This window comes from Giraffa tippelskirchi, chromosome 4, assembly GCF_054371585.1.
Source record: "Giraffa tippelskirchi isolate mGirTip1 chromosome 4, T2T-mGirTip1v1.2.pri, whole genome shotgun sequence".
Lineage (NCBI taxonomy): Eukaryota > Metazoa > Chordata > Mammalia > Artiodactyla > Giraffidae > Giraffa > Giraffa tippelskirchi.
Window position 1 is genome coordinate 32,857,851 of NC_137278.1, and position 14,909 is coordinate 32,872,759.

The 14,909-nt window shown below is 43.6% G+C and overlaps 1 protein-coding gene across 8 annotated transcripts in view; it reads right to left on the reverse strand.

Moving 5' to 3' along the window:
- CGREF1 (cell growth regulator with EF-hand domain 1) overlaps positions 1-14,909 on the reverse strand; it is a 34,105-nt gene that overhangs the window by 17,490 nt on the left and 1,706 nt on the right. For 3 of the 8 annotated variants that reach the window (XM_081484102.1, XM_081484101.1, XM_081484109.1), the window contains exon 1: positions 12,208-12,639. The exons of 1 other annotated variant lie outside the window; for it this stretch is intronic. In XM_081484102.1, coding sequence (XP_081340228.1) covers positions 12,208-12,553 — 346 coding nt within the window. In that variant the 5' untranslated portion in view covers positions 12,554-12,639. 4 more of the 8 variants (XM_081484108.1, XM_081484105.1, XM_081484103.1 and 1 more) reach the window with 3 other exon arrangements.

The following is a 14,909-nucleotide window of genomic DNA, read 5'->3' on the forward strand; positions in this document are numbered from 1 at the left end:
CTACATTGTGTAGGCCCATTGGCAGCACAATCAATTGATTAAATAAAAATAGTCAAATAGGGGATCAACCAAAGCACAGAGCAAGAAGCTTTCTCATTAGTCCCAGGATCGTGTACATATCATGTGAGTTTCTGAGGAAGCAGAAGCCCTCCAGAGCTGAGGCCTGAAACCTCAAACTCATCTCTAGGAAGACAAATCAACAGATGCTTGATGGTCTACAGCAGACAATTAGGAACCCTCTGAAATAGTACCCTATATTCTGGCTGGCATTGAATTTTCCTGGAGAAAGGAGCATAGCTTTCAGCAGATTCTCAAGGAGTTCTATGACCCTGACAAGGTTCAGAACCAAAGGAAGATATCATCTTCCTAAGAGATCTTCCTAGAGTTGGTGAGCATCTGGCCAACAGGTAGATGCTTGTATAGCTATTACACAAATAGAGCTGTCTTAAGCATGGAAGACCACATGTAGGTGAAGTTACTGAGAGTCATAGAAACTGTCCCCATTTCTCTATGCATAAGTTGGCCCCAAAAGATACAGTAAGTCTACATGGTTTGTTGGTGTGGCCAAGTAGATGCACAGCTGCCTTAAGGCTGTTCATGGAGACTCCCCTGGTGGCCCAGTAAAGAATCCATCTTCCAATGCAAAGGACGTGGTTTTAATCCCTGGTCCAGGAACTAAGACCCCACAAGCTGCGGGGCAACTAAGCTCACATGCCTCAACTACTGAGACCAAGCACAACAGAAGTTCCTTTGTGCTGCAGCCAAGACCCAATGTAACCAAAAATAAGTACATATATAGATTTTTTTTAAAAAATAAGAATGTTCATGAACTTTGGCTGGCAACATAGATCCTTGGACTTTAGTTGTTGTAGCTGGGAGAGAAGATAGGTCTTGGACCCATCCAAGGGAGACAGAACTGAGCTCTCTATACTGCTTGGGGACCTTTAGAGGTCCCGCCACAGGAAACATACCTCAGTGAAAGGATGGACTAGAAAAATATCCAGGCTTCCATGTCTAGGAGTATGAGAATAAACGTTCCAATGAAAGTAACCACAAAGCTAGATAAAGATAGAAAGTATATTTTTAAATACATTTAGTTGGCAAGAAAGTAACAAATACCCAGAGTATAAAGGCACAGTGGAAACAGTAATCCCTGGGGGAAAACTGTGCTTGAAGTAAATTTTTGCCTAGGGTATCTGCCCAACCAAGCCAACCGAATTTGAATTATCAGCTGAATGCTTCATGCAATAGCAGAGACCAGAGATAAAGAATGCTTGGGCCCATTCAATGTGAAGAGACTAATAGGAGATTCCTTACATATAGTTGTGATTCAAATAGCTATCCTCTCAAAATGTAACTTATACAAAAAAAAAGATTGATTCTTTTTTAAACACAATGAGTGAGTTACATAAATTAGACACAGATGATGTAAGAATTAGTGAACTGAAGAATAGATCTAAATAAATGGTCCAGAAATTCAAGAAAATTAGAGATACCAAAGGAACATTTCATGCAAAGATAGGCTCAATAAAAGACAGAAATGGTAGGGACCTAACAGAAGCAGAAGATATTAAGAAGAGGTGGAAGAATACACAGAAGAACTGTACAAAAAAGATCTTCATGGCCCAGATAATCACGATGGTGTGATCACTCACCTAGAGCCAGACATCCTGGAATGTGAAGTCAAGTGGGCCTTAGAAAGCATCACTACGAACAAAGCTAGTGGAGGTGATGGAATTCCAGTTGAGCTATTTCAAATCCTCAAAGGTGATGCCGTGAAAGTGCTGCACTCGATATGCCAGCAAATTTGGAAAACTCAGCAGTGGCCACAGGACTGGAAGAGGTCAGTTTTCATTCCAATCCCAAAGAAAGGCAATGCCAAAGAATGCTCAAACTACCGCACAATTGCACTCATCTCACATGCTAGTAAAGTAATGCTCAAAATTCTCCAAGCCAGGCTTCAGCAATATGTGAACCGTGAACTTCCAGATGTTCAAGCTGGTTTTAGAAAAGGCAGAGGAACCAGAGATCCAGTTGACAACATCCACTGGATCATCGAAAAAGCAAGAGAGTTCCAGAAAAACATCTATTTCTGCTTTATTGACTATGCCAAAGCCTTTGACTGTGTGGATCACAATAAACTATGGAAAATTCTGAAAGAGATGGGAATACCAGACCATCTGACCTGTCTCTTGAGAAACCTCTATGCAGGTCAGGAAGCAACAGTTAGAACTGGACATGGAACAACAGACTGGTTCCAAATAGGAAAAGGAGTACAACAAGGCTGTATATTGTCACCCTGCTTATTTAACTTATATGCAGAGTACATCATGAGAAACGCTGGGCTGGAAGAAACACAAGCTGGAATCAAGATTGCCGGGAGAAATATCAATAACCTCAGTTATGTGGATGATACCACCCTTATGGCAGAAAGTGAAGAAGAACTAAAGAGCCTCTTGATGAAAGTGAAAGAGGAGAGTGAAAACGTTGGCTTAAAGCTCAATGTTCAGAAGACTAAGATAATGGCATCTGGTCCCATCACTTCATGGGAAATGGATGGGGAAACAGTATCAGACTTTATTTTTGGGGGCTCCAAAATCACTGCTGATGGTGACTGCAGCCATGAAATTAAAAGACGCTTACTCCTTGGAAGGAAGGTTATGGCCAACCTAGATAGCATATTTAAAAGCAGAGACATTACTTTGCCAACCAAAGTCCATCTAGTCAAGGCTATGGTTTTTCCAGTGGTCATGTATGGATGTGAGAGTTGGACGGTGAAGAAAGCTGAGCACCGCAGAATTGACGCTTTTGAACTGTGGTGTTGGAGAAGACTCTTGAGAGTCCCTTGGACTGCAAGGAGAGCCAATCAATCCATCCTAAAAGAGATCAGTCCTGGGTGTTCATTGGAAGGACTGATGTTGAAGCTGAAACTCCAATACTTTGGCCACCTCATGCAAAGAGTTGACTCATTGGAAAAGACCCTAATGCTGGGTAGGATTGGGGGCAGGAGGAGAAGGGGACGACAGAGGATGAGATGGTTGGATGGCATCACCAACTCGATGGACATGGGTTTGGATAGACTCCGGGAGTTGGTGATGGACAGGGAGGCCTGGCGTGCTGCAATTCATGGCGTCGCAAAGAATGGACATGACTGAGCGACTAAACTGAACTGAAATGGTCCAGAGTACAGTTAATCGAGTCAAAGACATATAAAATATAAAACAAAGCACCATGGAGGAGATAATAGAGAAAATTGGATTAAAAACAGAATTTGAAGAAATAGTAGCTGAGATTATTCTACTATGTTGCAAAACACTAACACTCCCATCCAGGAAGCCTAATAATCCCAGGCAGATTAAATAAACAGAAATACACATCTAGAGTTGCTATTCTGAAAAAACAGAAAACCAAGAAAAAGAGAAGATCTCAAAAGTACTCAAAGAGAAAAGACAAATCACCTAAAAGGAAGAATAATTATACTGACAGCTGATTTCACAACGGCAACAGTGATGCTAGAACACAGTAATATAATATTTCAATGTGTCAAAAAAGGGGGGTGGGGGAAATTGCCATTCTAGATTTTTATTCTCAGCAAAATTATCTTTTAAGAATGAGATTAAACAAAAAATGTTTGATAAATTTTAGACAACAAATTAGAGAATTTACCACCAACAGTTCTCTATTAAAGGAAATTCTAAGAGATATAACTCAGGAAGAAGGAAAATGATCCCAGAAGGAACATTTGGAATCCAAGGGAAAAGGGTGAACAAAGAAATCAGAATGGGACTTCCCTTGTGGTACAGTGGATAGGAATTTGACTGCCAATGCAGGGGACACAGGTTCAATCCCTGGCCTGGGAAGATTCCACATGGAGCAGAGCAACTAAGCCTGTGAACCATAATTATTGAGCCAGCGTGCAGCAACTACTGAAGCTCATGCACCTAGACCCTGTGTTCCACAACGAGAGAAACCATCACAACAGGAAGCCAGTGCACTACAATGAAGAGTAGCCCTAGCTCGTGCAACGAGAGAAAGCCTGCTTGTAAAAATAGACCCAGTGCAACAACACACACACACACAAAATCAGAATGTGGGGAAATCTAATAAAGATTGTTAAACAATAATAATTATATTACTGTATGGAGCAAAAAAAAATGGTGTGAGCTACATTATTGGACAACATTAAGATGTAAGGTGAGGACAGTTGTTTGGGAAGAGAATGGACATAATGATCAACTGTTAATATGGATGTAAAAATTTTCTAATAACCACTAAAAGATAGAGATGAAATGTTTGATCTCAAACCAGCAGGAAAAAAAATTAATGGAATTTTTAAAAAAATCAATTCAAAGGAAGGCAGGAAAAGAGAAAAAAGAGAAGCTAAAAATTAATTAAATGATTAAAAAGGAAGACAAATAGAAAGCATAAAATAAGATAGTAAAATAGATCCAAGTATATCAGTAATCCTAATAAACATAAATTGTATAAACTCATCAGTTAAGAAATAGAGATTATCAAAATTACATAAAACAACATACAAATCACATGCAATTTTCAAGAGATTAAGAGATTAACACAGAAAAGTTGAAAGCAAAATGGTGGGAAAAGGATACATAAAGCAATACTAGAGAAAAGAAAACCAGCATAGCTTTATCAACATTAAAATAAATGGACCTTAAGGTGAAAAGCATTATTATAGATAAAAGCATGTCATTATACAATGCATGAAAATTTAATCCCCTAGGAAGGTATAATAATTCTGAACTTGTAGGTACCTAATAACATAGCCTAAAAACATCTAAAATGATAAACGGCATAACACTACACACCTATTGTTATTTAGTTGCTAAATTATGTCCAACTCTTTGTGACCCCCTGGACTATAGCCTGCCAGGCTCCACTGTCCATGATTTTCCCAAGCAAGTATACTGGAGTGGGTTACCATTTCCTCCTCCAGGGAATTTGTTCAAACACATAGAATGTACAACACCAAGAATGAACCCTATGGTTGACTGTGGACTTTGGATGATTATGCTGTGTCAGTTTAGGTTCTCAATTCATCATGTACCATTCTGGTGGGGCATAGTGATTGATAATGGACAAGGCTGTGCATGTGTAGGGAGTTATATGGGAAACTTCTCAGTTTTGCTATGAACCTAGAACTGCTCTAAAACAAAGTCTTTAGGAAAAAAAAACTGGCATAAACTCAATCAGAAAAATTGAATCTGCTATTATGGGGGAGAATTTAACATACATCAAACAGTATCTGAAAGATTAAATAGACTAAAAAGTAGTAAAAATGTAGACAGACAACAGGATAAACATTTACTAAACTTGAGCTAATGGACAAATAGAGAACCCAACTCCAGTCACTTAGCAAATGCATATTCTTCTAAACACATGTGGATTATTTATAAAAATTGAAAAGCAGAAGGCCAAAGAATGTGACTCAACAAGTATTAAAGAATCAGTCTCATACTGTTATGAGATTAAAAGCAGTTATATTAGAAATCAGTAACAAAAATGATGTAAAAAATCTCATTTAGGGAATTTTCTGGCAGTCCAGTGGTTAGAACTCTGGGCTTTCACTGCTGAGGGTCTGGGTTCAATCTCTGGTTGGGGAACTAAGATTCTGCAAGCTGCATAGTACAGCCAAAAAAAAAAAAAAAATTCTTACTTATATAAAAACTATAAAAGGCACACTTAAATATACATCAGAGAAAAATATCATAATGGAAATTTTTCAGTACTTAAAATCGAATATTATTGGAAACATTTACATCAAAGCAAGATACATAGCTAAAACAGTATTAGAGGGGAAATGAATTGACTTAAAAACTTATATTAAAAGAAAGGCTAAAAGCTAATGAGTTAAGCTTCCAACTCAAGAAGCTAGTAAAAGAAAATAAACCCAAAGAAATTAAAAGAAATGAAATAAAAAAAGATAAAAGAAATTTAAAATACAATAGAAAGGAGTGTGCGTCTATCTGTGTGTGCTAAGTCACTCCAGTCATGTTTGACTTTGCAACTCCATGGACTGGACTATATGTAGCCCGCCAGGCTCTTCTGTTCATGGGATTTTTCAGGCAAGAGTACTGGAGTGGACTGCCATTTCCTTCTACAGAGGATCTTCCAAAGCTAAACAACTGTGTTTCTTCAAAAGGAGTAATAAGTTAGAAAACCTCCAACAATTTTCGTTAAGAACAAGGAGAAAAGGCACAAATAAACAACATTAGGAATTAAAAGGAGACATAACTGTAGAAATAGAATAAAGTTGTAAACTTAGCAGATATAGCCATTTTCCTAGAAAAACTTAACATCAAAACTGACCTCAAAAGAAATAGCAAATTTTATTTTGTTTTTTTGCAAATTTTAAAAGTCCTACAACCCTTGAAGAAATTGAATTAGGGAGTATTAACCTATATTCTTTTAGGAGCTATAAACTATAAACTAAAGCTATAAACCTGAACAATTTCTAGAACAACCTGCCAATTAATTGCCATAAAACTCTGATCCAACAGTATCATCCTTAGATTACATAAGGAAGAACACAAATAGAAAAGAAATTATGAAGAGATATATAGCTATGCTATCAATAGTAGTCAAAGAACTGTAAACAACCTGAATATGTAACATTTAGACAGGCTAAGCAAATCATACTATGTGACAGAGCCATTAAAAATGGTAAATATTTCTAATTTGTTTTAAAGGAAAAAAATGGACAGATTTGAGTATATTAAAAGTATGCACTTCTGTATTATGAAAGAAACCATGAATCAAGTTCAGAAGACAAGTGATGAAGGACTGGAGAGAACAGGGTTCAAAGCTATTAGGGTTTTCAGGATGGTGCTGTTCACCACCACTCCCAGCAGGGGCTTTGAGACAGAAATCTCCATGGAAACCCCATGGAGACTGAGTGAAAATCCAAGAACTGCAGCATTATGTGAGGGTGAGGATTACAGAAAAGGCCCTGCCCACAGGGGGTTTGTGGTTAGGAAGCAATGGCTTAGTGAGGGTCTAGGTGAGTGGACAGGAGGGCTGCCTCACCCAATTCTTGGTACCCAGTGTGCTGCGGGTTTGAAGAGAGGAGGCTGAGGGCTCCAGGCTCTAAGGTGGAAATAGGGGCACAAAATGGTTGAAAGGGCCAGCTGGCCAGAAGAGGCCAAAAGGAGAATGACTGTAGGCATAGACTCTGGTCTGGATGCGGCAGAGGACGCCATGGGAAGCAGCAGCCCAAGTCAAGACCTTTGGTGACAAGGACCAAAGAGGTGAGCCTTCATAGGGAAGGCAAGTGTCAATATAAGTTTATAGAATAAGGGCTAGTTTTATTCAATTCTTATATTTATTGAGCACCTACTATATGGTAGGCACTAACTTGTAAGTAAGATTATAATATTAGGTAAAATTACTCATTCTTTTTTCTCCATAACACTTACATATTTATGTAAATAGGAAAAGATACAAATGTTAAACCGACAATTTAAGAGAAAAACAGAAACACAGAATCACTAAGGAATAGGGGAAGTTTGATGGTATGGGCCCTAACCTCAGGCTCGCCTAAGTTCAAATGCAGACTCTGCAACTCACCAACTGTGTGACTTCTGTGTTTTGGAAACTTGATCTGTAACATGAGGCTGACGAGATGTGGTTAAGTTTAGATAAGACAAGATGTGTAAAATGCAGCGCCTGGTGATATTATACAATAAGGCATTTTCATTCCAGAAGTTTTCCTGGACTGCTCTGCAGGGGCTTCACACATACCTAACATTCTGGTCTCCCCACCTGGATATCTTTAAATTGCTTTCTCCTCCCCATCTGTTTACTCTCAGGACCTGGGCCAACTGGAGGCACAGGAATAATTTAAATCCCCCAGAGCTGCCAAAACCTATTATCCAGGCTTAATGCATTATCACCACTAGGAGTTGCCTTTTAAAAGAGGACATTTGGAAACTACAAAGAATAACTGGTGGGAGCCATTCAGACATAAAGGAGAAGCACCCATCAGATCCCCCTAATCCAGTCACTCATTAGGCCAATGGTGCTAGTTTGAAAAACATGTCTACCCACAGTGAGGGAAGGGGAGGATGGGATGAGTTGGAAGAGTAGCATTGGCATATATACACTACCACAGCTAAAACAGATAGCTAGTGGGAAGCTGCTGTATAACACAGGGAGTTCTCAGCTCGATGCTCCGTGATGACCTAGAGAGGTGGGATGAGGGGGTAGAAGGGAGGTTCAAGAGGGACAGGATATATGTATATGTATGGCACAGCAGCAAAGAACCTGCCTGACAACGTAGGAGGTGCAGTTTCAATCCCTGGGTCGAGAAGATCCCCTAGAGAAGGAAATGGCAACCCACTCCAGTATTCTTGCCTGGAAAATCCCATGGACAGTAGAGCCTGGCGGGCTATAGTCCATGGAGTCGCAAAACTGTCAGTCACAACTTAGCAACTAAACAACAAATAGCTGATTCACTTCATTGTACAGCAGAAGCTAACACAACATTGTAAAGCCATTATACCCCAATAAAAATCAAGTAAAATACAGAAAAAAGGAAAGGGGGAAAAAAGAAGAACATATGTACCAAATCTTCCTTGCAAGAAATAGCTGAAGTCAAATTTGCCTTTCCTTGTATATGATCCGGACTTAGGAACTCACTTATAATGAATAGTGGAAATGATGCCACGTAATCTCCAACTCTGAGTCATAAAAGGCAACAGGGTTTATGCCTGGTTCTGGTTCTCTTTCTCTCCCTCTCTTGACATGCAGATACACCCTGAACCACTGTGGAAGAATTCTGCTGTGCTGAAAAGACCACGTGGAGGAAGCACATAAGGATAGGGATGCTTGAGAGGTCCTGGTTGTGATTCCTGCAGCTCCCAGCTGCTCACTTCCCACCCAAGGGCCAGGCAGGTGAGAGAGCAAAACTGCAGATGATTTCAAGCCCCAGCCTTCTAGCTGTCCCAGCCAACACTGCCAGAGCAGGACTGAACTTGTCTTCACAGTCCTGCCTGGAATGTACACTCACAGGCATAGTCAATGCTATTGTTTTCAGCCACTAAGCTTTGAGGCAATTTGTCAATTGTCATAATGATAGATTGGCTTCTTGGCAGTCACACAGGGCTCTGCTCTCAGAAGGGCCCTGGGCTTAGACTAAGGCTCTGCTGTCTCTGTCTTGAAATTCTCAATCTTTTCTTACACTGGGCCCTGAAAAGGATGACCTGGTCCTGAACCCTGCCCACATGAATTATTCTTATTCTCCTCCTCTTGGTCCTGTATATTTGTCACACGCAGGCAACTATTCAGCATGTGCAGTGGACAGGGCTATGGAACCAGCCAGACCTAGGTTCAGATCCCAGCTGCACCACAGACTGTCCCTGTGACCTTGGGTAGGTTAATTATCCTCAGTAAACTTATCTGCAGAATAGAGGTAATAATAATACTTACTTCACAGAGTTCCAGTGAATACTAAGTGGATAATGAATTACTCCTTGCACAAGGAGTCTCTTATTCTTGTCCCTGTCTCTGATAGCTTCTCATTTTAAAGAACCCTTCGTAGCCACATCAGCTTCCCTGGTGGCTCAGTCAGTAAAGCATCTGCCTGCAAGGCAAGAGACCCGGGTTCCGTCCCTGGGTCGGGAAGATCGACTAGAGAAGGAAATGGCAGCCCACTCCTATATTCTTGCTTGAATATTCCATGGACAAAGGAGCCTGGTGGGCTACAGTCCATGGGGTGGCAAGAGTCAGATTCGAATTAGTGACCAAACCAGCACCACACCCACATCAGAGTAATCTTTTGCTGGAACTCCACTGCTCCAAAACCTTCAGTGGCTCCCTATTTCTATTATAATTCAGTCTTCACCTGGACATTCAAGGCCTTCTCTGATCAGATATTGTGTTACCATTTTAGACTCATCTTCCAATTTTCTATCATCCTAACATTCTGCTTCAAACAGATGGATTCAGGAAATCTGTGGAAATACTTTTCACTTTCACCTTACAGTTCTTTTGCCCAAGCTGTTTCATCCCTTACCTGAAATATCCTGGACCTTCCTGACAACCTTAACACTCTGGTTGCAGTCCACTTCAGAAGCAAATAACTGCATGTGGGCTTTCAGTGTCATCTCAAATATTCTCCTGAGTCATGCTTCCAATTGTGACATTTTTAGTCCAGGTAACTCACCTTTATGATTTAAAGGAAGCCAGATTAAGGCATGCTTCCCTGGTGGCTCAGTCAGTATAGAATACACTTGTAATGCAGGTAGACTCAGGTTTGATCCCTGCATTGGGAAGATTCCCTGTTGAACGAATGGCAACCCACTCCAGTATCTTGCCTGGGATATCTCATGAACAGGGGAGCCTGATGGGCTACAGTCCATGGGGTCACAAAGAGTCGGACACGACTGAGTGACTAAACCACCAGCACCACCAGGCTAAGGCAGCTCAAGTAACATTTAATGAGGCTGGTGTAATGTGATTTCTTCACTCTTTCACATTTCTAACTATTTATTGAAGAGTTGTTTGCCATGTCCTTCTCCAGGGGATCTTCCCGACTCTGGGATCAAACCTGGGTCTCCTGCATTGTGGGCCGATTCTTTACCGTTTGAGCTACCTGGGAAGCCATTGTAAGCAACAGAAATAAAGCAGTTGTTGAAAACTGCCTGTCAAATAAATATGTTCCTAATCATTTTCTATAACTACAATGTGCTTAAACACAATTTACCCTAATGATCACAGAAAAGCCACCACAATTATTAGAGTTGTGATATAATCCAATAAAGTTATTTACAACACACACACACACACACTCACAATGACCCTCCAGTATTTGATTTCTTCAAGCCTCTGCATCAGTGCATGGGAGGAGAGCCTGGCCTTGGAGTTGGAACTCCAATCAAATCCAGTCTACCAGTACTACCAGTGTGATCTCTCGGCAGGTGTTGTGGGGCCTTCACTTTAAAAAATGAGGAGAGGGACTTCTCTTGCAGTCCAGTGGTTAAGACCTTGTGCTCCCACTGCAGGGGGCTTGGTTGCCGGGGATTCAGATTTGATCCCTCGTTGGGGAACTAATATCCCTCATGCCCCATGTGCGTGCTAAGTCACTTCAGTCATGTCCAACTCTGCCTGACTCTATGGACTGTGGCCTCCAGGCTCCTCTGTCCACGGGATTTCCCAGGCAAGAATACTGGAGTGGGTTGCCATGCCCTCCTCCAGGGGATCTTCCGCACCCAGGGATGGAACTGGTGTCTCTTAGGTCTCCTGCATTGGCAGGCAGGTTCTTCACCACTGGCCACCTGGGAAGCCCCTCATGCCCCATAGTGAGGCCTAAAAAACACAAACCAAGAAAAAAAGAATGAGGATAACGGTATCTATCTGGAAAGGGCTCGGGGAGAATGCATTGGAAAGTGTAGGTAGAGTGACTGGCAGTGAGTATTGCTCCCTGAGTATTTCAGAAACTCTAGGATGTGGGAGAGCCTTTTCATTACTTGACTTTCCACCTAATGCAAAACTACTTGCACAGCACCCTTGTCAATGGCCATCAGCCTCCACTGGACTTCCCAGGACAGGAGCCTGGCACCTCACAGGGCATCCATTCCATTTCCAGCTAATATTGTCGGAAGTTATTTGGAACTCAATCTTCTCCCTTAACTCCTCCCTCCAGAGCCGCCTGTGACTCTAGCACAACCCAACCCCCTCTCAAGAGAAGAGGCAATGGCTATACAGACCAAGAAGTCCCACACCTGAGAGCTGGGCTCCTCTGCTATTTCCATGAGGGTGATAACCCTCAGCTCCTCCTTCTCCTCCTCTGTCAAATGAGGATGAAACTCCTGCCAGCCTCCCCTCCCCCTGGGATTGTCAGAGCAAAGAATAAGACCAGAAGGGAAAAGCCTTTGAGGGAATGATGAACTTCACCCTCTCCATCCCCCACCCCACCCCACCACCGAGAAGGAGCTCAGGTCTCAGGTCTCCCTTTCCAGGCCCTCCCTCTACCTGCTCTCAGGGGTAACTTGGGAGAGGCGCCCAGAGGCGGGAACCGGCGCTCCTGCTGCATCCGAGCCGCAAGGGATGCGGAGGGACTGCGCCTTCAGCATCCGATCCGGAGCCAGGAGGCCGCCCCCGCCCGCAGTCCAGCCCCGTGGCACGCAGCATCGCCCCGCTGCCCGCGGCGGGGTCACAGGCCACCCCCCGGGCGGGGCTCGCACCCACCTGAGGCGGCGCCGGTCCGTCTGGGTCGTCGCTGGAGGCTGTGCGCCGCCGCCGCCGCTGCGCCTCGGCTCCCGCCGCCCGGCCCTCCCCCGGACCGCTCCACGTGGCCGCTCCACGTCGCCCTCCAGGCTGCGGCCGCCGCCCTGGCCCGGACAGAGTCCGGAGCGCCAGCGCCGTGGGCAGGATCCCCGCCCCGCCCTGCAGACCCTGGCCCACACCCGGCGAGAGTGTGTGGTGTGTGTATATGTGTGTGGGTGTGCGCGCGTGACAGATACAGACAACTAGAGAAGCAGAGCGGAGAAGGCAATAGCACCCCACTCCAGTACTCTTGCCTGGAAAATCCCATGGACGAAGGAGCCTGGTGGGCTGCAGTCCATGCGGTCGCGAAGAGTGGGACACGACTGAGCGACTTCACTTTCACTTTTCACTCTCATGCACCGGAGAAGGAAATGGCAACCCACTCCAGCGTTCTTGCCTGGAGACTCCCAGGGACGGGGGAGCCTGGTGGGCTGCCGTCTATGGGGTCGCACAGAGTCGGACACGACTGAAGCGACTTAGCCGCAGCAGCAGAGAGGCAGAGAGACAGATAATGAAGCTGATGTATATAAGAAGCACATTTAACTGGGAGGCCACTCCCTGCTGGGACCCAGATGTGTGTGACAAGACAGAAGGTATCTTAACTGTTAGCCTGTGGGACTGTGACTGTGTATGTAGCTGTGTGGATGAGGGGCTGGTGACACCGTAGGGAGGGGGTGTTACTTGTGGCCGTGTATCCAGTATGACAGTACTTGAGAGAGTTTGGCCAGTGCATGACTGACTGACTGGGTGTGTGACAGTACAGGATGTTAGTGGTGTGTCTGTTATCTGTGTGAACTCTTCCTGTTTGTGATGCTCAGGTGACACTTGCAACTGTCGGCTTCCAGTGAAGGTATCATTGTGTGACTGTGACTGCACATCCCTGAGAGGTTGCTCCATCTGAGCCATGGTGGGGGGAGGGGACCTGGGAAAGTACCATCTTAAGGGCGATGGTTTGCCAGTACAGTGATGCAGTGTGTGGTTGTAGCTTTGCAGTCAAATGGAGTATCCCCAGTTTTCTCACAGTGGCCAGTTCCTCCACTGAGGCTTCAGACTACTTACTCACTGGGTCAAGGCCTTTTTAGTGAATGACTTCTTATCTCCCTGGAATCTTCCACTTCTCCCTCTCCCAATCAGCTCCTTCTCATCAGCGTCCATGCAACAACAAACTCGCTCTCATCAAAGTCACCTGGTCCTCCTTCCTGTGGTGGACACTGCTGGACACTACCTCCTTTGGTGATGGTATCGTTGGTTTTGGCAACACCATTCCTCTCTCTCCAGTCGTTTCTTTTTAGTTTCTTCTTGTGTCATGGAGTTCCTCTGGGCTCTCTCCTCACTCCCCATCTGCTCATGTGTTCTTCCATTCACATAGCTTCTGTCACTATCTCTTCTGGGTTGAATTCTGTACCTCAAAAATTTGTATGTTAGAGTCCTAACCCCTAGTACCTCAGAATGTGACTGTATTTGGAAATAGGGTGGTTGCAGATATAATTAGTGAATATGGGGTCATACTGGAGTAGGTTGGGCCCCTAATCCAATATTTTTTTTCCAATAAAAAGTGGAAATTTGGGCACACATACACAGGCATGTGCGCATACAGACACACACTCTCTCTTCTCCCTCTCTCTCTCTCTCACACACACACACACAAACACACACAGGAAGAACAGCATGTGAAGATTCGGGCAGAAATTAGAGTGAAGCTTCTACATGTCAAGGAATGCTGGAGATTTCCAGGGAACCCCCAGAAGCTAGAAGAGAGGTGTGGAACAGAGTCTTCCTCATTGCTCTCAGAAGGAACCAATCCTTCTAGCACTTTGATCTTGGATTTCCAGTTTCCAGAACTATGAGACAATAAATTTCTGTTTTTCAAGATACCAGTTTGCAGGACTTTGTTATGGCAATCCTACAAGTTAATGTATCATCTGAATGCTGATAACTACCATATCTCAAATACAATCTCTGAGCCCCAGAACACTTCTGGAGCTGAACAGCCTACTGACTTGTGCCAGATTTTAAGTTTTAAAGGTGACTGAATGACAGCACAGAGAGGTCAATGCCAATGAAAGAGAAGTTTACAGTTTACAGTTCCCTTAGCAAGAAGAGGCACAGCTTACCAAACAGGACCACAGAGGAAAGCACCAGTGTAGGTCAGAGGCAGAAAGGAGCAACGGGAAGGCACAGGCCACAGCATATATTAAGCTAGAAAAGCAAGACAGGGCAGGGTGAACAGTTTAGGGTTGACTAGCTTGAAAAACTTCAGAGGGCTTTGGGGGCACAGAGGCTGTCCCTAGTTGATGAGTCCTTGGTCCTGGGTTGATTTAGGAAAGGGAAAATATTGGTTTGGTGTGTAAGAGTTGGATAAAGGAAGTGATTCAGAGTATGGCCTCTAGGAATTTTTTTTTTTTCAATCTTTTGGTGGCACCGTGTAGCATGTGGGATCATAGTTCCCCAACCAGGGATTAACCTCTTGCCCGTTGCAATGGAAACTTGGGAATCTTAACCACTGGGCCACCAGGGAAATCCCAGAGGATAGCCTCTGGATTGCAGGAAGGAGGTGAACAACTCTGGCTGTTAGTTTGGCCTTGTGATTAATTGATGCCAAATAGACAAATTCAGAATCTAAG